The sequence below is a fragment of the Nothoprocta perdicaria genome, unplaced genomic scaffold (assembly GCF_003342845.1).
Source record: "Nothoprocta perdicaria isolate Ctin4 unplaced genomic scaffold, notPer1 scaffold_1, whole genome shotgun sequence".
NCBI classification, from domain to species: Eukaryota; Metazoa; Chordata; class Aves; order Tinamiformes; family Tinamidae; genus Nothoprocta; species Nothoprocta perdicaria.
Genome location: NW_020454093.1, coordinates 4,837,617 through 4,860,353, shown reverse-complemented (window position 1 = coordinate 4,860,353; position 22,737 = coordinate 4,837,617). Strand labels below are relative to the sequence as shown.

At 37.5% G+C, this 22,737-nt stretch overlaps 2 protein-coding genes and 1 long non-coding RNA gene across 3 annotated transcripts in view; all 3 read left to right on the top strand.

Moving 5' to 3' along the window:
• The window catches only part of ARSB (arylsulfatase B), a 50,597-nt gene extending 49,150 nt beyond the window's left edge, over window positions 1-1,447 (top strand). Inside the window, exon 8 of the mRNA XM_026035412.1 lies at window positions 402-1,447. Within this exon, the coding sequence (XP_025891197.1) occupies window positions 402-667 (266 nt within the window). The 3' untranslated portion in view covers window positions 668-1,447. The remainder of the gene's footprint in view (window positions 1-401) is intronic.
• Window positions 1,448-3,733: 2,286 nt separating this feature from the next.
• On the top strand, window positions 3,734-20,364 carry LOC112945122. The gene is made up of 3 exons (XR_003248954.1): window positions 3,734-3,765; window positions 4,183-4,336; window positions 20,221-20,364. It is a non-coding gene; the product is annotated as an uncharacterized LOC112945122 (long non-coding RNA).
• Window positions 20,365-21,419: 1,055 nt separating this feature from the next.
• LHFPL2 (LHFPL tetraspan subfamily member 2) overlaps window positions 21,420-22,737 on the top strand; it is a 106,486-nt gene continuing 105,168 nt past the window's right edge. Inside the window, exon 1 of the mRNA XM_026036632.1 lies at window positions 21,420-21,597. The gene's annotated coding sequence lies outside the window, so the exon portion shown is untranslated. The remainder of the gene's footprint in view (window positions 21,598-22,737) is intronic.

The window sequence follows — 22,737 nt, the reverse complement described above, 5'->3', positions numbered from 1 at the left end:
CAAGAATCAAGGGGAGGACACTTTTAAAATGCACACAAAAACCTTGTGACATCAAATAATATAAGTGTCTTTCATGGTTGTATAAAAATAAGTAGAAAGCCCATGAAATTACTTGCTCTGAAACTAAGTGACATGAAATTCTGAATATGAAACCTGGAACATATTGCCTTCCATTTTTTTACCATTTTAAGATGATTTCCTTTGTCAAACAGGTCTTGTAGAGATAGCCCTGGTCTAGATAGATTTGGGTGCTGGGCTGGAGTTAAAGAATGCAGGAACAACCACTAGCCTGTGACTTGACAAACAAACCGGTGATTTCCTTGATTACAGTGCAACTCTGCCTCTCCGCATCACAGCTTTCTATCTGAGAATTAACCCTTGGTCTGTTCCTATTTCTGTAGGCTGCAGTCACTGGTTCCCTCCACCATCTTTGTTCAATGAGTCAATGATTCAGTCATCTGATCCACCAACAAAGAGACTCTGGCTTTTTGATATTGTTCATGACCCTGAGGAGAAAAATGATTTGTCCGAAAAATATCCTAACGTGGTGAAGAAACTGCTCTCACGACTTCAGTATTACCATAAACGTTCAGTGCCTGTGTTCTACCCTGATGAGGATCCCCGCTGTGATCCAGCAGCAACTGGTGCCTGGGGTCCTTGGGTGTAGTGCAGAGCACAGCTCCCTGCAGAACTCACATGATTGGAATTTGATTTGTGGTCTCAGGGTGCTAGTCATGTATCTCTTATCCTGTTTTTTACAGTATTGTTAATTGTGAGTTCATTCCTTGAGTAATTGAGTCCTTCTTACCATCGTAATATGGTGGGAATCTTATTTCAGTCCTTCCCACTCTCTCCTTCTCAACAATCATACACGAAATGCTGATAAATTAGAAATCTTTTGTTTGAATATTCCTTGTCAACAAGATGCCTTTAAAGTAGAATGTTAATTCCGTCCCTGAAAGAAATTACTTCTGCTAAAAAGCTGCCATGAGTCATGACAACAGGATCATTCAGACTTCGGTTGTGAAACAGACTGATGCTTCATTTCATGCAGGTCCAGAAGACAAATTCTACCAGAAACTCCTATGTATCTGTAAAGAACAGAAGAAATGCAGCAGTTGGCATGATTTTTTATCTTTGATGTGCACTTCTGTCCAGAGAAGAGGTCGTAAATCTCCAATAATAAAAATAAAAATCTTACACTATACAGCAAAATCCCTTATTCATGTTCACTGTTAACATATGACTTTGGGGTAGAGAGAGATGATCAAAATGAGGACAGGGCTCCTGCGTGGAGGTACATTAACACATCAGAGAAGCAGGTGAACAAAAGCTTTCTGAAGCTCAGAGCGCAGAGTCCGCACTTGGAATGGCAGAACCTCCAGAACATGGCTTGGCCCTGCCTGGAGAGAGAGCATTGACGTGGGGAAGAACCTGGGATCCTGTTGCAGAATACGTTGAACAGCCTAGTAGTGAAGAAGACCAAGGACATATTGGTCCATAGGAGCAAGAGTGTAGCTAGCACATTGAGGAAAGTGATTATTCCTCTCTCTTAATCACTGGAGCACTGCATCACATTTTGGGCTTCTTCATACAAGAAAAAAGCATTGCTCTAATGTAGTGTAGTCATGGAAATGAGCACATGACAAATGAGGAGAGGGTAAAGAAGTGATTTAGTTTAGCCTGGAGAAGAAAAAACAAAAGGGAGAATGCTGTCTTCAGTGAGGAAAGGTGTAGAGAAGATGAATCCAGATTCAGAGGCACACAGAGAGAAGATAAGAGGCAACAGGCATAAGTTGTAATACATGGAGTTATAATCTGATATAAGAAAATAAAAATCTCACCATGAGGGTTGTCAAATACTGAGACAGGTAGTCTAGTGCAGTTGTGGTATCTCCGTCCTCTGAAATGTTCTAGATAACCCAATCTTAACTCTGAAGTTAGATCTAATTTGCAGATTGGCCCTCTTTAGGAATGTTTGGAGGAACAACCAGGGGAACAACCAGATGACCTTTAAAAGGTCCCCTCCAAAGGGCCTTTTCAGGCTGAATTATTCTTCATTGATTCTGTGATGAGCAAAGCCTTACTCTCTCTCAATGCCTGTCATTCTGGTGAGTATCCTTTCTGATGAGGGTTTTTTTTGTTTTTTTTTTTTTTTTTTGTAATTTTTATTATCCCAGTAGCAACTGTTTTCATCTTGGAGTGGGCTCTGAGCCAGGGGGAAACGAGGCCAAATGACTTGACTCGGTTACTCACCAAATTGATGCAAGCAGATCAACCCATCAGCTCTGTTAATGTTGTAAGCCCCTGGCGCTTGGCCAGAAATCCAGCTCTGCTTTTTGGTGGCCTTAGCCAAGTTCTCAGGCTGCAGAACCCTAGCTACCATCATCTCCAGAAAGTGGGAACCTGACTGCATGTTTTCAGAATTGGGACTGAATCCTGTGACTGACACTGACACTTTGCACACCCAGTTTTCCATTCAGGAGACATCTGCTAAGTGTTAGCAAGCACACTCAGAAAGAGACAGTCATCTTGACAAAAAACAAAAGTGCTAACTGCAAAAATAAAGCACAGGAAAGATGGAAATTCAGGAAACCAAAAACATTTATTAAAATAAACAGAAATCCATGTCTTATGCTACAGCTTATTTAAGCCTAACTTGCCTTTCCCACCTTTGATGCTTTCCTACGTATACTAGAAGGGGAGGCAAAGTTCTCCAAATGCGTGTTCAGCTGTTTATCATTTTCCCAGAGAGTCATGTTTTTCTCTCTGCTTTGTCACTTCTGTCTCTTTATCCCAATATTTTTCCATTCTCTTTCTTTTGTGGGCTTCAGCGTTGAAGATGGGTAAAGAAAGATGGACTGGGAGAGAATAATTTTCCTATGCTGGGCAAGCACATGGTTTAGGCTGACATGTCTTGGAAGCCTGTGTCAGACCAAGGCTCACCCTATCTCTGTCAGTGATTGAAAGCACATGTCTGCACAGCAGTAAAGGGCAAGCATATGTGTTAAGTTCTCCAGATTGCCTTTCATATTTTAGCTGTGCCTCAGAGAAGAACGGAACCTCAGTTATTTAAATTCTGTGTATTTAGTAGCCCTCAGTGTAAACTCTAGTATTCATACAGGCTTCTTCTATAGCTGGGAGTTCCACGGGCTGACTACGCAACATATGAAGTCATCTCTGTTTATGCTCTGCGTCTGGGCAATTTGAGTTTTCACTGGTGAAATACCTATGGTGTGACAGAAGTTCCTACTATATCATGTTTAGCAGCTATCATGTAGAATTTATATAACTTTCGTATTCATGTACCTTTATAATAAAATATAACAAATTTAATAAATGTAATAATTTATCTTTATAATAAAAATTGAAATTTGTATGTTCTATCTACAAATTGGTACATGGCCACCTCTCCTTCAATTTCAAATACTGTTATCAATTTTTTTTTCTATTTTGGCTTCACAGCACAACAGCATTTCACTCTCAAGATCCAAGCAATTCTTTGAGATAACTTTGTGAGACGATCTCTGTTATCTGCAGACCACAGGTAGGGATCAAAAATGTAAGCAACAGAACCTTTTTATTAGCTATTGCGTTGCCTTGACAAATCTCCCATTTTTCTTCAGTAGCTCTAGAAAACTATTGTACTTCTCTTTCCTAACTGATACAGTATATCTATTTTATTCCAATATATTTGTGCTAATTTATAGCTTTTACCTTTTAATTCTGCAGCTTTAATCTTCACATTCTGATTTTTCGTGACATGTAAGTAATCATGGAATTAGTTTGGAATGTGTGGATTTGAAAGAATGAGGTGTCACTATATCTCATGAATTTAGTCGTTTTTTTTTCTTTTGTATTTTAATTAGCTGGGTTTTCAAATGCCTTTTTGAAATAAATCATCTAAGTAGCAGAGATTTCATCTATTTAGTTTTCATTTCCTCATTCATTCAGAATTTGCTGGTTAATTTATTCTGGTATGGATGGAGATGGAGAGGTTGACAGCCATTCCCCAGACCTAAGGAAACTAGCTCCAATAATTTACATTCTTATCAGTCTAGAGGAGATTGGAATTTTGTGTATGTGTGAATATTTATTTAGAACTCTGTCAACATTAGTAGATATGAAAGACTTAAAAACTACCTGCTCTTGCTTTATATCACATATGACAGTTTATAAAAGCTATTACAGGATGTGATTGCCACAATACCCGACTGGACCTAGGAATGAGAGCCCCAAGTCACTGTGTATCATGCAGTGTTGTCTATTCACCTTACATGAAGAAGGATGTTGGCTTACACACAGAAGTGGGAATTTTTCTCAGTAATACTTACAGGTACTATTTTTTTGTGTTGTTGTTTAATTTAATGGAATAAAACATATATCAGAAAAACCAACATTTTTTAAAAACCCAAGTAATTCATAGTCTTGAGTTCTCCCATCAATATCAACTTCTTGGCTAAAGTTAGAAATGGTCAGAGAACTTCCAATTTCAATTTCAAAAGTAAATAGAGTTGTTACACATCCTTTTTTAAATTTTCTCTCTGTCCTGCAATCTGTATTTTATTATCTTACTGATACAAGTCCATCTACTAGCAAGAGACTGTGGTATGTCACTATTTCCTGTGGTTTACAATTCATCTTCTATTTCCCCTGCTTCCTAACAAAGAAAGGTTGTGTTTTAAAATTCATTATTTTCTCGGCAACGGAGTATATAAGAGTATATAATTATTTCTTTTAACTCCTAATTGTTTGCCCTGGGTGGTCCTCCATAAAATATTTTAATTGAAATGGATTAGAGGGGGAAAAAAAAAAAAAGAAGTTGGCTGACACATTCATGTTGGCATCGGCGGAGACTTGTATGCCATTTAGTTGTTTCAGATTGGGAAGTACAGAATTCTTTATCCATTTTGTGGTTACATGAGTAGCATTCAAAAATGCAAGTATTTTGAACTCTCTAAATAACACTTCATTTCATCCCTTTCCAAGTTCTAAGATTCAATCTTAATCTAGCAAAGTTCTTAGTATTTCAGATTGGAAAGTATTTTTGAGTTGTAAAAATAATTTAAACTTTAGAAAAGTAGAACAACTATGTTTAGGAGGAATGCTTATATGGGCTATACAGTCTGCTCTTTACAGGAACACGTACACAAGCAGGGGAAAAATGCTTTTATAAGCAAAGCACAAGATCTGAAGCTTTTCTTGAATCTAAGGCTCTATATTTGTTCTGTAAATTATTTGTTGAGAGAATATGGACTTCCCTAGAAATGATAAATGAGGCTCGCATGAAAACCTAAGTTTAATTATTTTCAAAATATCTAAACATAATTTCAGACCCTTTCAGGCTGTGTGGATTGGAACATGCACTAGCTGTCTTTGTTGTTTTTTTGGAATTTGCCTCCTCTCACTCCTCGTGGTAAAATAGCAGTAATGCTTCTTGGGAAATTTCCAAAGCTCTCCCATGTTTTCTTAAAGAAGCAATAGAGGAGCTTGAATTTAAGCAATTAATCCTATTAGGGTGACCTGAGCCCCGCCATTGCTACCAGAAAGTCTGATTTGAAGGAGTAAAAATGACAGGACCACTGATACCCTCTATGTGTGCTGGAGCTCAGCACACCAAGATGTTCAGTTGGGGTGTGTTATCAGATGGATACTAATAGGGTCTGGAAAATCTAAAAGACGTTGGCAGGTGAGTGGGCCACACTGCTCAGCTCAGGGACTGAGACTGGGATGGGCATTGGGATAGGTGTGCAGAGGGTGCCCCAGGTGAAGCTGGTCTGGGAAATTAAGGCCTGTTAGCAGTCATCTTTGCTATAGACAGGGGCTGAGCCTGCTATAGACAGGGGCATTCTTGCTGCTGCCCAGTCTTTTAGTTTTGGGGGCTTTTTACTCTAAAATAAAGAGATTTGTGATCAGTAAGTAGTACTTGAACTAAAGGAAGGCATAAATCCTAAGTTTGGGGAATTTTTAAAGCTGAATTCTGGTTAGCAGGGGTTGCAACTAAGCAACTAACTTTCAATATATAGTCTCTTTTGCCACAGACAGCTAATGTAATAATGAAATTATTACTTTTTAGGTGTGGGAAGAAAACAATATAAACAGTTATTAGGCTCCTAGGTTCATTCAGATATTCGCATTCTACTGTTTTCAAAAGTATATTCCTCTGCTGCCTACAATCTATGTATGAGCACATCTATGTAGAACAGAATTGCTACAGAGAGAAGTCAAAGTGTTTTGGCAGAGTAAGCAGAATGAGTCAGCCATCCAACCATGGATGGGTTCCGTAACAGTCGTTGTCATAATTGCATCCTATGGTTAGCTGAGAGAAACAGGATGATGCATTAAGTTCTTGTTGCAGTAGTGTTCCCTCCTGAGAGTGTTATTTTTGTGGGGAGTAGTGAAGAGATACTGGAACAGTTGGTGATGTATCTGCTGCCAAGCTTCTAAAAATTGGCTTTCAGCAGCCGTCATCAAAGTAGCTATGGGATGTTCATCCTCTAATTCTGGCTAAACTCAATAGCAACAAAGGCAGCTCTATTTTGTCTGCAGGACTATAGTTAGAAAAAGTACAGTCAGAATCACTGGATTTGGATCTAAAGGAATATAGTGCTTATTTGGATGAGTCTCCAGAAACCACAAGAAGGTGCAACAGAAAGCCACAGTTCTGTGCTGCCAGATTCTGGCATTCGGAACTGTGATAAAAATAAAGGATTGTGTCTTGCTTTATATTATGCATTCTTATGAGTTCTGCAGGCAAACATTCTTATGCAGGCAAACAAAGAGTTAGGCTTAGTTAGGAGTTAGGCACATGGAAACAAAGTCTGTGCTCTGTATCCAGCAATGTTTGTTCAGTAGTTGTGGGCATAAAGCCCACAGTAACGAATGGAAACCTTTGGTTAGGACATCTGTGGCCTACCCAAGTCATTTTAGAGAATCTGAAATTCTGCCTGAAACATCACTTGATGGTCCTATTCACATAGCATGTTAGAATCTTACTTTTCTTCATTGTATACAATCTCACAGAATGCTGGTGAAATAGGAGAAACATCCATCCCCCTTTTATTTTACCATTAAGCCAGAGGTTTTGGGACATGAATATTTGTCTCTTGACTTCAGTTCTGCCAGATGCACATCTTAGTTCTGGCTTGATGTTATTTAACTCTCTATAACAAATATATACATTTTTAATCTATAGATTTCTGTATTGGCAGATCTGAGACTCTAAATGCTATTTTCTTTGTAGGTGGCCCTTATAAATTTACTGAATTTTCACTCCGGTTCTTGTTGCCTTTGCTTTGTGTCCAAATATTCCGTTTTACATGTTTGTTTTACAATATATGGTTGATAAAGTACTATTTGAAGTAATACTAAGGTATTAATAGTCAATTATCTGGTCCCAAACACATAGAGCAGTGATTTGTTGTTGAAACAAAGTAATTCTCTTGCCTTTTCAATTCTGTTTTCGTTTTACTCTCTAATGAAGAGAACTTTGTCACAGCGTATAAAGCAACATTTACATTTACTACAATTCTGCTTCTAGCTCAAGCTCATAGACTAATGGAGCGTAGAAGCCTGGGTAAGAATTTGCTGGTAGCTTTCTTTTTCCATAAATTCAGCCTGAAGAAACGCAGAGCAGTTTAGAAGTGGCACAGCCTTTTGCTGAATATAATATAGGCTCATTTTTAGAATCAAAGAAAACTTATTAAAATATCCCAGCTGGATTCTGAAAAATGTGGGAGGGAACCAAGTGTAATGTTGCATTTTTTTGTTTATATTTGCCCTAGAATACTTTGAAGAAACATTTACAGAAGTTAATGAGAGACTTTCTCTTAGAGGCAGCAGGTATAGAGTGTCTGAAATTCTTTTGAGTCAAAATTGCTCGTTAACAGTAGGATTCTCTTTGTAATTATTTCTGACTGCATTGCATATGGATTTCATGTATGTTGTTTTATATGGACAACTTTTTATGGAGAACTTTTTAGATTTTTTTTTTTTGTATTTACTTTGTAATAAAAAGAGGTTACAGAATGTCAAACAAACAGCTAAAGCCATTTTTTAGCCCTTATTCTGTCTCTAGAAAATGGACAACATTTACATGTGAAAAGGAAGAACAGGAAGATTTTACTATCCATATTCTTATCAGATTTATAGCAAGAAATGAAACTGCAAGAACACATTTGGTTTCTCTTTTTGGAAAGAGAACAGAGCTAGAAAGACTGAGTTTGTTGTACTTCTAAATTTCACATCTTGGGGTCTGACTCTGAGCAAAGATTAGATTATTCAGTGCAGTGGCATCCCTTTTTTTAGAAACAGTGCTGATGCTGAGACTGAGTTGTAGTAACACCTATTCTTCTCATGTCCTACAGGAATGTATTTCTAAGTAGTTGTTAATTGATTATGAGTGAGGAGCAGCTTTTCCCTGGTTGGCAGGCACAGTTTCACATTACACTCAGTGCAGACTAAGTGAAACCAAAGGGAAGGGTCCCACATTTCCTCTCTGGCCCTCAGCCCAGCTGTGCTTTCCAGCAGCCTCCTTGGATCGGATGTGGCAATAGCCACGGGCAAGCTGGAAGCCTGCAGCACCTTTAATAAAACTTGCCCAAGAGCTAAATTGAATTATTAATGATTAATTAGCACCTGTGTGGCTCAGTTGCCCACATGGGGGAAGAAATGGTGAGAAAAAAGGAGATTGTTTAACTGTTATAGTTAGAAATAGAGACGAGAGTTTTGCTAAAGAAGAGCTTTGTTCAAGATGTTGATGTTCAGCCTGAGCTTATATTGTCAACCAGCCCAGACTAGCTGAATAGCTGACTAAAAATCCCAGTTTATAATGTAAACTGGAGCCATATTCTTGGTTCAGGGAAAATTGTCTGATTCTTGTTGCCTGATAAAAATGTATTTGTTGTGTAATCATGGGGTTATTTTGAAAAGTGATCTGAAGATATGAAGTGCCTATAACTTGGCTTATGGCACTGCAGGAAGAGAAATTAACTTTTTTTAGTTGGAAATTAGTATTCCTCATGCATATTACAGACACTATATTCTTATTATTTGTAATGTTATTTAAAATAAATGTTTATTAGATATGACTCCAGAGAAAGATATCAGAGATACATTTATTCATGGAACTTAGTTTCAAAGTGAACTAAGATTCATTAATATTGGGAACTATCATTAAAATAAATGGTCTGTCTTGAAAACACTATAATCTCCATTTCCTCTTCCTGTCACTCAAAAACCTGGAAATGAAAAGAGTTTTTCATAAAGATCAGAAGGTATCTGCAAACTCAGAAAGGAAAAAATACATTTAAGATAGATGTTTCATTTGTTAGACCCATAATAAAGCATATACAGACAGATAGCCTCATAAATCTGCTAGATTTCTACAATCTAAACTTGTCCATATTTAGTTTTATGATACTGCTTAGAAATGAACTTCCAGAAAGCCATAATAGTGGCTGCTGTTCTCTCTCTTAGGAAACAAGGAAATTCAATGTTTTCTGGTCAGCAGTAGGAATTCCGCTTTGTAATTTGACACTTTTCATTCCTCTCTTCTCAAAGGCAGTAAAACAAAACAAAAAAAGAAATAAATAAAGGCAGAACAGAGTTTCAAATAGTGTAGCCTTTGCAGATCCTTATGTGCCTTTAATGTTCTATTGGCACATACAAACCGAAACTTCATAACCTGGCCTGTTGCTTGCCCGTTCCTGCTCTCTGCAGATCATCTTAGCAGACATATTTAATTCTCCAGTTTCATCCGTATCGTTCCAAACACTCAAGCAATAGTAAGAGCCACAGGGTAGCCTGGATTTTCATGTTTGGAAACAGGTAGCTTAGCGTAGTTCACGGACATTTCTGGGCTCTAGGAAGCAAGTGATGAGAGCCGCCTTCTCCTACACATCTGTGAGCAGGATAAAGGGAACATGATGTGAACAAATGTAGGAAGGACAGCAGTATCATCGAATCTCTCGTTGCTGTTCTCTGTGCTTTCTGTATGTGTGCATCCCGTTACCTGCATATGTTGAATGAGGTGACTGCTGCACTACAGGGGAAGTCATCTCTGCCGTTAGCCTTAGAGATGCTCTTGCAGACACACTGGGTTTTGGAACATTCCTTAAAAGTGTGATATTTACTGGACTTTTATAAGAAGTTCTGAGAAGTTTTCTTCAACCTCCAGTCTGAGTCTATCCCTATACTTGGCATGTCTAGTACATGACATCAGTTCAGAGCCTACCAAAACAGCTATTTAAACTCTGCATCTGAATAAAAGCCTGTACATTTCAGTATGTTACTTAGCTTACTAAAATATGATTGCAACAGTAAACTGCAGCACAATGAATTTATCCTCACGGGGAAACAATGTGGGTACTATTTGTCATTCTTTTCAGTGAATGATACCCAGCTAAAATGTCTTTATTACCTGCAAAGCAGAGGGAGATTTAAGAGGAGTAGATTGGAAGTTACTGTGCCTTGCTCTTCATAGCCATAGCCATAGGTGGTGACCTTAGGCTTTTGCAATTGCTGGGAACAGGAAACACTAGCAGGAAGGCAGAGAAGCACAGTTTCAGACTCTGCATGCTTGATCAAGAGTCTGAGACCTGTAGTTAATCATAATTAATATCCTTTTATATTTTGTTAGCATCTTGCTAGTGGAAAAAAAAATCATGTAAAACTGAAATACTTTCAAATAACTACCAATATTATTTGATGAGGTATAATTGTTCCCAAGTTTTTTGGTGACACATTAAGAGGAAAAGTTGAGCCATCATAATGTGTGTCATCAAACTAAATTAGAGGAGCGTAATTGCACTTAACGATTGTAACTGCTTTTTTTTCCCACACTGCTGTTTTATTTTTTTTAACTTCAAAGTCTCCTGATTGATGCCCTGATACTTCAACAATGTCTTTGTTGTGTACTGCAATCAGACAAGTGCTAATCCCCTTGAGGAATCTGGCAGGGCTGTGGGAATCTTCCAGCCATAGCTGCATGGCTCCCTATCACCAATGCAATGATACTGTCAGCTTCAGCTGAGCTGACAGAATGTGCTAATGGTGCTGGGGGTTGGTTATATCAGCTTTCTCTATTGACTTGTGTGTTTAAAGATCATTCATATGCACATTCCTCACTGTTTTGTTTTTTTTTTGTAATATTCAGGAAGATGTTATAGATAAAAAGCATACTAAAATTGAGCAAAGACTATCATTAGAAGAAAAAGAAGATGCAAGGAAAAGCTGACAGGAAATCCTAATTATATAGTTAAAATAACTAAAGAGAAAAACAAAGTGAATTATAAGCAGTGTAATGGAATTTTAATGGACATACTGCTGGTGTTACAAAGACAACTTTCATTTGATTAATTTCAACATTTAAGAGAAAAATCAATTAATTTAAAGATACTGAGTGCAGTCCTACTCACTGAACAGTAATGTGACCTCAAGTCTCTAATTCGCTTGTTCAGTTATAATAGCTTGTAAGCAATTTAACTCTTTTATATCCTGGTCTGTTTTTCTTAACCGTTCCTAAAAGCAGAATAATTTCATTGTAAAGTCATTTTTTTGGGCAAAGGACACTACATCTGATTCGTTAAGTGTCTAATGGTGTAACCTCACAGTTATTCAGCTTTTGGATCTCTGCCGCAAGCCACGATTGCCTTTCTGGAACGGAGCGCCCATTTTTTTCTTGTAACTTTACCAGGGTCTTCCCAAGCACAAGGAAGTCTTGATGCTCATTATTCTTAGCTGCTCTATAATTCTCCTTTCTCTGCACTTACAGAAGAAAAAGAAAGGGAAGATAATTGCCCTTCAAAAGATCTAGTAGACCTATTGGTTGCAAAATATTTATTCACAGGATTTAGACTTTTGTGACTATGCTATCATGAAATCATCCTGATGAAAAAAATAAAGGGATGGCTAGTGTAATTTAGTTATAATAGTGGAGGCCAGACCCTTTATGATTTTTTAAATAACTTGAAAATGGAGAAAACCAAGAGTCTAGTTTGTTCTGCTGCAGTATATCTCACTGAGTCTCACAAGTGCTCACTGAAGTCCATTTAGTTTATAATCAGTTTTGGAAGGACTGTGATTTGGCTGAGTCTCATGTTTCAATTGAAATCAGATGGTCAAAACCTTGAAAATCTAACTTGTTAGAAATGATGAGTATTCAAAAATGTTGATCTGCGAGACTGGCACATACATAGTCAGTAAAGAACATAACTAAAAGCTTCTGCCAAAAAGTAGTTTAGTGTTTTCTTAATTTTGCCACTGTTACATTATTGGTAAATCATATGTGCTTTGCCGTTTAAGAATGGTTTTATTTATTTGCTCTTTCTAAGCCAGAGGTTGCATATTGACAGTGACTTTAATCTTGATTTTCACTATGTAATACTTGGTGTGAAACTGCTACATTGAACTATTTTTTAATGTCTGAGGACCATCTCTTTGCTTCTGGGACTGCTCAGAATGATTATACTTATTAGGTACATAAATTGCTGCACTGCAAATTCCCTGACGAAACATAATATTTTGTGGTATTAGAGTAAAGAGGTCTAATCTTTCTCAGAATCTCTTCTTCAGAGGGTTTTTCGAGGATCTGTAAACAAACTCACCTCTTAGGAGAGATCATAAACTGGATTATTTATGGTGTTAGGATGCAACTTTTGCTTATTTGTTGTTCAGGTACTTTGCAAAATGAAATAGTGCACAAAGTATGGGTAAGACTGCTTACCACTTCGTTGTGTAACTGTCTTTTCCTGCTGTGGTTACATTTCTCTCTCCAAAGTTTATTATTTTATATGAATTTTGCACAAAAGCCAAATATCAAATTATCAAATAAGAAAATGTCAGAAGAAACTCACCAATGAAATAGTACAGCTATGAAATTATTATTTATTTATTTTACAGATGACTTATTGAATAAAAGTTTATGTGTTGAAGTTTCAATGGGAGAGCTTATTTTGAAATCTTTTAAGTTGCAAAGCAGGATGACTGCTAGTACTGAATTATTGTGCCAACTGCACCTGATTCAATAACCTCATAGTTATTGAACTGAATTTAGCTGTGATGCCAACCCATAAGATGTAGCTGATGGCTAAGTTCTGGGGGAAAAGCATGCACTAATTACTAATAACCAACAACAACAACCTATAAATATAGTCTTTGCCCTTCTCTGTAATTATTTTTTTCCTTTCCTGTTGAGTTTATTAGCCCTATAACTATAACCATAAATAACACGTTTAATCAGTTGTGGTTTTTAATTATCTTCTAATTTATTTTTTTCTTATGATTCCCAATAATTATTGTCCTTGCTGGATCAGTGCCATCTGCAGCTATTTAAAAATTCTAGGTTTCCAGGCTATTATTTTGATTCCATCCTGTCTAATCAGTCAGTGAAAGCATGAATTTCTGGTATTAATCACTGTAGTTTTCATAACATTATCTGTAGATCAGAGTTCTCATTCGTATTTTAATGGAGATCATTCATCACTCTTGAAAAGGTAATTTAATTCTTACAAAGATTCAGAACATAACAATGCAATTTGAAGTCTACTTACATGCAAAACAGCTGAAGACAGAGTGATCACTTACCAGGACACAGATAGAAACTCTCAGAAGTAAAAGGCTATTTTAGTTCTTGTAAGTATGTGATCTGAGAGATCATTAATTTATAGTATGAGAGATGTTTAATTTAATAGCAAGGATCCCTGTTGTGGAAGCAAGTTTTATGCTTTTGTGAGAACTGACTGTAATCTGGAATAACATAATTTGATTATTTCAGAGATGGGCCAATTGACTCATCAGAAGACAGTAATACCACTGAACGTATACAAATTTAAAATTTGTAAATTTGTAAAAGGAAAAAAAAAGTTTAAATCTCTTGTAGTGAGTGATTGTGAAGTAGTTTTTACCAAATAATTTTAAGAGCTGGGAAAATTTTACCTTTCTCTATATCAATCTATTTCAGAGATAAGGATTCAAATACTGCAATTTTATGCAGTGCTAAGGAGAAACCTAAGGCGAAGATCCCAACAAATTTCTTATGCTAATGTGAATAAAAATAAGGCAGTGAGAATTACATATTTTACCATAAGACTGGAGTCTTATAGTACCATAAGCTCTATTTAAGTCTCACGTTTTTATACTGAGGCTGACTTGCACATTCTTTAACATCCAAGACAGATATACAGATAGATTCAGCTTGTAAAAATAGTGAAAAAAAAAATTAAAAGGATACAGCTGTCTACATGGAAATACCATAAATGTGAATTAACAGGTTACTTCAATGGAGTTTTCTCCGCCTCACTTTGAAGGCTTTAGAAAGTATCATATGTAAACTTCTCTGTATACCTTATATTACTCTTTCTGTTTCAGTTCAGAACACGTGCCTATGTCCCAAGGAAGCTCATACTGTGATACACTATAGTTTGCCCAAACGCTGTAGTTTGTGATTGGGGAATGACAGAATAAAAGCCCCTGGTGTGAGTCAGTGCTGGAGTCAATAAAACAGACTACATGAAAAATAAAACATGTAAATTTAAAAGACATTTTCCTGATTAATTTACAAGCCTTTTTCTGCTAGGAAGATCACTTTCTTCATAGCCTTATAGCTGTATTTGATCCTTCCCATTAAAAGATCATCCCCCAATTAGCGTCAGGGTACTGCACGTATCTTTGATTCTTTGGAAGTGATATGTTAGTATGTGCCCCTAGGCTGCTTAGGACATCTGAGTCTCTTTAATCTGACATATGTCAGATTAGTCCTGTAAAGAGGCCATAAATATGAACATGGCTTATTCCCACAAAGTGTGAAAGATGAGTTAGATGAGTCATTGGGATCATAGGCCTTTTCTTCAAGGGATTTGCTCTAAACTGTAACATGATTTTGTTTTCTTTTTATTTCTTTTTTTCAATTAATACTTGATGGGCATTGTGGGTACCTATCTGCCTAAACTGTTTCAGCATTATTTTTTAAGTTAATTTATAACTCTGTTGTAAGGTATTAGATGCTACTGTGCTCCTCTAAGAAGACCTTTACAATATGTCCCCAAATGGTTAATTTTTTCAATCTTGAGTACATTGGAATAGTTTGTGGTAAGGTCCAAGCATCTGGAAAAAGAAATACTTCTCAGGAAGCTTAAATTTAAACACAGAACAGCCCTTTTTGGGGTTTTTGGTTTATTTTCAGAGTTCTGGCTTAACCAAAGTATATAGTGTTGGCCAAAACCTTAAGTTGTATGCTTTCCAATTTAACTTCACAGTCAATCAGCTTCAAAACATAAAGTGGATGCTTCTGAGAGAGAAACAGAGATCAAAGTGAAAGTGTGATTCAAGAGAGTATATCTAACTGCTTAACTGTGAATTTCACACCACTTTTATGCTGTTTGGAAATGAGGATCTAGCCTGCTATGTAATTTCATTATGAAGCTAGATGGGAATATTGCAAATATTCTTCTGAGTTTCGACATTCAAAAGTAGGGAGGATTCCAAGAGAGTTGTGATTAGAGCAGCAAAAGAAAGTAAAGTTAAACTAGAACCACATAAGACAAGAAGGGGCAAGATTTCAAAAATATCATAAGGCTGACAGATAGCTGACAAGTAAGGAAGATAGTGATGGAGGACTAGCTAAGGTGTCATTACATTCTCTGTAAAAGCAATTTTAGTAACATGCAGGGTGTGGAAACTGTAATTGAGATCATCTCATCTACAGTAGAAAACAAAAAAAGACCAAAAAAAAAGCCCACTGTGTTTTCATTTCTTTCCTTTTTCCATCTTGGCAATATAAATATAAATATAAATATAAATATAAATATAAATATAAATATAAATATAAATATAAATATAAATATAAATATAAATATAAAGCGTGACCATCCAGCCAAGTGTAAAATATGGCAGGAATCCACTTCCTGTCTTCGAAGGTAGAGCTGGATATTAGCTCAGAGCAGTAAGAACTGCCAGTGGGAGGAATCATTCCCTCTGATTGGGTTTGTGTTGTCCTGCATCTCCCTGATACTTCATCTGCATCTCGGAATGACATAATGTGATCATAGTCCAGTCTCTCTTCAGGCAGGATTCCCACTGAAACATCTATTTTAATTTTGAGAAACGTTTAAAAAACTTTCTCTAGAGCTGATGTTATGGGGTAAGAAGCCCTTTTTACTGATTTTTTTTTCTTTCCTCAGGGGTGGGGATAGAAGGGAGTGAATCTTCTCAGTTATCATATAGTTTCTTTAGATCCTAAATTACTTGAAAACCTTTAGCATGTTAGAGTTATAATCTCTGAGGTTTCCCCATCTCTAATGATGTTAGCACTGATGAATGAATAAATACTTTTGACAAATACGGTTCTTTAGAAATAGCACTAGACTATTTCCTCTAATAATTTGTAACACAGCCAGTAGAACTGAAGGATATTTTGGATGAAGTCCTAGAAAATGCCTCATTTATGATAAATAAACTAGCAGTTGAAGGACGTATCGGTGTTTTTTTTCTCAATTGGGTATATGAGTTGATAGAGTAGTTTCAGATACTGTTTGCATAGTGTCCTGCTCAAGATCATTTAATCATTTGGCTCTGTATATTTTCTCTTAGCACTTCTTAGGATGTGAAAAGATATTTTAAGACATTAGAAGAGAAATACATTAGCATAGCTGGGTGCTAATGTGGGAATTTCAATAGATGGATGTCGTATTTAAAACTCAGTCTCTTAAATTATTTCTAATGGCTGTCGCAGTTTGTTCAGTATAAGGACATTGCTAATTTAATTCCCCATGAATTACCACCTCAAAGTGCACTTAAAAAGTACTCGGTCCTAGAGCCGCAAATTATGGGAAAGGAGATAAAACAGCTGTTACTGCTGTTGTGTCAGGCAACATATATTTGGCTAGACAGCTTTTTTTCATACTACTTGCAATAATATGTGTTTCAAAAATATAGATTAGACACAGCGATAAATCTGGATCCCTTCAGTGAGCCTGAGTGTCTGCATTCAATTACAGCCTTCTTAAAATACAGTGGTGGATTCCTGCTGGTACCGTGCTGGCTGAGTCCCCAATTAGTTAACAGTTATGGTCCCAAAAACACGGAGCTTGGTTCAGAACTGGAATGTGAGGCAGAGATAATATCCTTAGAATATTCACCAGTGTCAATAGATACCTTGTGAAACCCTTTGAAGCCCTTCTCTTCTCTGGACCCTTTCTGTTTAAAGAAAAGTGTCTCTGACTGTGAGACATTCCATTCTAACCAGCATTATTTCTTCGATGTGTTTTTATCGTAATCAGTGCATGCTGCGCCTGACGGGAAGAGCATTCTCTTCATCGCTTTGCTAACGAACTTCTAAACAACTCTGTCGCTTGTTCCCTTTGTACTTGTTTCTAGTACAAAAATAATCTTCAAACAAATTAAACTAGCTTTCCTGAAGTGAGGGTGTACAGGCTCACCGTAGACTTCCTTCTCCTGGCTAGTCTCTCCGGCTATTTTACTGGAAGTTTTGGAGGCCAGCCATGGATTCACATTCAGTGCAGTTACAGACAGCTCACAGTTTTTCCTTTCAAGCCTTCTCTCTGTCTCCTTTCTCACTGTAGACAAAATCTCACTTTTTTTTTCCCCCTTAGAAGTGATCTCTTCCTAAGTCCTCACATGCAGACAGTCTCTATATTGTACGTTCATTCTATGGAGTATCTTTAAAACAGCCTGTTCTCTGGCTGTCTAGGTCTAAAGCTCTCATAGACCATTATTATGTGCCTTAATTATAAATTTGTTATCTTTGAACTTGACAGATTCAATATGGTACTGCTGTTATCCACCTAGGATGCTCTTGCACTCTATTAACATCAACATAAGTTGCTCATTTCAAATGTCCTTTTTCGCTTAACCACAGGATTTTCTCATCTCTTGTTTGGTACCAGAATTTCCTTTGTAAGCAATTTACAATGACAGATTCTAGTGGCATTTTTCTGGCACTGATGTTTTTTTCAAAACTGCTGCTCAATAATTGTAACCAATCCTTAGGGCTCAGCATCTTTCCACTTGTCTGAACCCAGACACTGTTTTTTTTTTTTCTTGTCTCTTTTTTCAGAGCGTAAGATTTTCCTGGCCATTGTTTCAGTCTATGCTTATGCTCTAGTGGGAATCTGATCCCTGAGCAAGGTTTCTACAAGTCTTGGCTAAACAAGTTGCAGTAGATGGGTTCCCCAGAGTTAGTCTGTGAATGTTGTTTTTCTTATTTTTTTTTATCGCGACTATCACTGGCTATAGAGCAGATGGACCAGATTTTCTGTAACATTATGTGCTGGGTGACACTAATGAACAACTGGAAAATTGAATGTCATAGCTAAGTGCTTCCAGCAACCAATAATCTGAAGCTGTAAACAAAAATAAGCAGTATTTTAAAAAGATGCATTTTCTTTGAGTACTGTCTTGATGGGTTTTTTAAATCTTTCATTTCTTCAGGGGGGAGAAATAAAACAAGCATAAGAAATAACACTCATTACCTCACTCAGTTCCCATTGACTTCTTGACTCTTCCAGAGTTGAATCATCTCTTTTGTACATTTCTCACAATTTTTGTCTCTTTCTCCTCTCTTCCCATTTTTCTTTGGAGATCTCGGGATGAATTCCAATTTTAATATTGTTTTTCCAGCCCCAGTCATTACAGTTCCTTAACAAAATTCTTTCCTCTTTCTTACAATAGCTAGTTTGAAGAGAAAAAAAAAAGTAAATATAATTAGTGAATGTCTCTAAGGTGAATATATTTGAAAATTACAAAATTAAGATGGCTTTGCACTTCAGTCTATCAATTTCTTCCAATGTTAATACATATACATGATAATCCTTTGTTCATTTTTAGTTTATTTTAGGCATCATATAGTCATTTTTGTATGTTCTCCAATATTTCTTTAATAGTTTCCAATGACTCTTCACAGACTGTGATTTTCATTTTGAGCCAAGTAGTGTCTGTTCTGCTTGCCAACTTATACGTTATTTGCTGATTATTTGGATATAACAGCCATTTTGGTTGTACTTTTTGTTATCCTGTGTTGTCTGCCCAGTCTATATTCTATTCTTATAACCTTCAGAGAATGTTTTTGGGCCGTGTCCAAGGCTGTATTTGTTCAGGTGAACTTCAGGAAATTTCAAGGTAAAATAATCCTTCATTCTAACAATTCATGGAGAATTTAAATAGATGAATCAAAATGATGTCAAGTATTACTCTCTTGGGGTTATAAGTAAACTAAAGTTTAGGGAGGGAAATTGTCTAAACAAATGAATGCCTACAAAGTTAATATTGGGAAGATCTATGAGCAAGAGGAAAGAGCATTATATCATCTTTTCCGTGTAATATATTACCTAATCTAAAGTGTGCTTGTTTGACATCTCAATTTCCTGTTTGTATAATGCATGTGTGCTAAGTTCTGGTGATGGATTATTTGTTTGTGCAGTTGGGTTTCAAATCATCAGAATAAAAATGTTTAGATCTGCACATCAAAGCCAATATTGTAATTGGTTGATGTTAAAACATTTGTACTTTGATAGGAGGAAGTAACAAATCCCTCACACCAATTCCAAATAAATATTTGTTTCTAAGTAAGAAAATAAGATGCTATACTTAGATCTCTCTGGTCCTGAATCTTGGTGGTAGGTACAAACCCATTAAACCTTTCTATGGGTGCACGTTCGCTGAGACGAGATCTTGCTGTAGGTCTGTTTCACCAGTTCAAACACAGGAATTGCGCTTGTACAAGTATTAATTCCTTTATGCATTAACAGCTAGTCCTGCACATGCCTTGTTTCTGTCTCCACCTCTCTGCACTTTGACCTCTGAAACAGAAGTACAGATTTCTTTTCGGCAAATTTCTGAGCTCCTTCTCTAATGGCTGGAGAGAGGCAGTTCTCCACTGGGCAGCCCTGTGCTTGCACGAATTAGCTGCTCTTCCAGGCCTGTCTAACTACTGGCATATCAGGTAGCCCAGCCCTTTCCTGGGTTTTCAGAGCACAGCTTCCTTCCTTCGGGTTTCTTATAACTTGCATCACAGTGTTGTATGGGAAATCATTTTCTTATTCAGGAATCATCATTCCCACTGGTAATTATCCATTGCTAAGGCTACACACAAGCTCTGATTGCTGTCCACCTTGTGTAACAGTTCCTGCTGTGCAGTTTATCTGATGTAGTGTTTTCTTTGGTTTGTTATTTGCACTGTCAAACTTTTCATTTCTTCTGTTGCAGAACTACAAGCATGATATTTCATAGCATACACAGCGTACATTTGGGCCACGCTGCATACTAGTGAGAAAGCTGCCTTCACTGTGCACCAAAGTGTGTCTGAACTCCAGCCTCCTGTGAAGATGAAGCCGTGAGTGACGCTCTCATCTTGGTCTTCTAACAACCGAGCTCTCTCCTAAAGGTAAATGGTTAATGGGAGGGGAAGGAAAGGGCTGCATCACTACCGGGTCCCCTAACACCACAACCATCACCATCACCTTGTGTACATCAGCTGTGTTTAGATACCGTTCCTTATCCCACCACTCAAGCACAGTGAAACTTATACGACTTGAACATACATGGATGCATCTGTTTAAAGGTACAGGGAACTTTACAATGAAATATAGTGACTGGATATATATTTATTTCCTTTCATTTTAGGTAATCTCTATTAAATCAATACGCACTTAACCTCTTTGGGACTTAATAGATGATAAGTGAGAAAAATGATCTTTGTACAAGAATATTTGCAATGCCGTTTTTCATACATTCCAGTTTCATGTTATTGGTGGACAATCAAGGCCCTAGCACATCCTTTTGAAATGGCATGGTCTATCTGTTTGGGAAACACTTTTATGTTGAAGTAACTGTGCCATCTACTACAAAGACTATCTCAAAGTGAGATATGCAGAAGGTTCTCTAGCTCTTGCAAATTAATACATCAATTCCATGCATTTTTTATTATCAAATAATATTCTGACCGCTCTGTTTGTTTGAAGTATCCAGGGTTAAAATATTCGTTAAACAGATGTTTATTTTTGGACAGGCCTACTGGGTTGTCTCCTATTGTATGTTAAAGTAGCTACTCTCTTAGGTCAAAAAGAGTTCAGCTTTACAAAGATACCCTTATTTTGTAAAAACAGTGTCTTCAGGGCTCTTAATAGGAACTAACAAAAATATCTTTAATACAATTTTTTGAATAATTCAGTAGATGACTTATCTCAATTTAAGGGGGAAAAGAAACATAAGGATACAAGTTTGGACTTTAAAGAAATGAAAGCATATGCTCTATTTTCAGTAAGTGTAGTTAGCCATATGTATGTTTTGATTGTCTCTATCATGCAAACATTATTATTGTTTATTTATTCTGCTTCCTGCTTGTTTCTTCCTCTTAAATGTATACAGTTAAGAAAATATCAACAGGCTTTTGTTTTGCTGAGCAGCAGACGCTAATTGTGAAGAAGTCCTGGGTCCAGCAAGAGGACCTGCCTGGATGGGCTGTGCACAGACCTACTAAAGGCTTTGGAGACCCCAGCCTTCATCAGCCTGCAGAGTTCTCTGTGCTATCAGCAAGTGAAGCAGCAATTCAGCTCTATGAACGAACCTGAAACATGTCTGCAGGTAAGTGCCCTGTTCATGAAAGGTCTGAGCGGTATGGAAAGAGAAACCTCTGCCTACACCCCTGAGGAAGACAGCTTAGCTGCTGCAAAGCAAACTTTACATTGGGGTGGTAGTTTGGTAGTTCTTTTTTACCCTGGAGAGTATTTCTGAGACACCCAGTGATTTGATTTATTTACCCATTTAGTGGCTGGTTTATCTATGGCAACTGCCAGATTCAATTCAGCAAGTGAAGCTGCTTTAGAGGAAAAATGGTAGGAAGCTAGACACCTGTCACCCCTTTGCAACTCTTAGTATATTACATCCATATATTACACTAGGACACAAAGTAAGGAATAGCACAGGCAAGTGCGGACATGTCCGAGACTAAACTAATTTTCTCTGCAGGTATTTGTAAATGCTTTAAATGAATTTCTCTGCTCATAGATTCATGTATGCTTAAAACTAGACATCTTAACACACTTTAAAATTTACAAAATTCTTGAAAGCTTTGTGTCATCAGAATGCTGCTTTGAAACTGGGAGAACGATGCCTAGGATTTTAAAGGGAGAGTGCTGGGGAATGTCTGGGTCTGGGGGGGAAGCATTCCAAGGAGCAGAAATAGAAGCCTTGCTGATATTTGGAGACATTTTTACTGCCATGTAAGTTTTTTAATAGTTTGTTTTGATCTTCTGAAAAAAATATATAGTTAAGAGAAACGTTTGGAAATGGGAGAATATTTTTTTATTATCAGTGCTTCTTCCAAGACTAGGTGAAAGGGAGCAGTAGTCGAAGCAAGAGGCATCCTATCGATTAGTTGCTCCAAGGATGAGCAGTAACGTTGCTAATAGCGGGCTCAGTGTCACCGATGGGGCCGCTCCGGCCGCTCTCAGCGCCGGCGGCGCTGGGCGAAGCGGGGCCGTTGTTTAAAGCGGCTCCCACGCGGGCACCCCCTGCGTGGCAGTGGGAGCCGCCGGTGCCGGGCGCGGGACGTCAGTGAGGGGCCGGTCCTGGGCCGGGCGCCCTCCCCTCTCCGCCTCCCTCGCTGCCCGCCCCGGCTCCCTCCCGTCCCCTCCCCTCGCGTCCCGTCTCGTCCCGTCCCGCCGGCCGAGCAGCCGCCGCGCTCCGCGGCTCCCCTTCCTGCTCCCTCAGTGAATGGTGGCG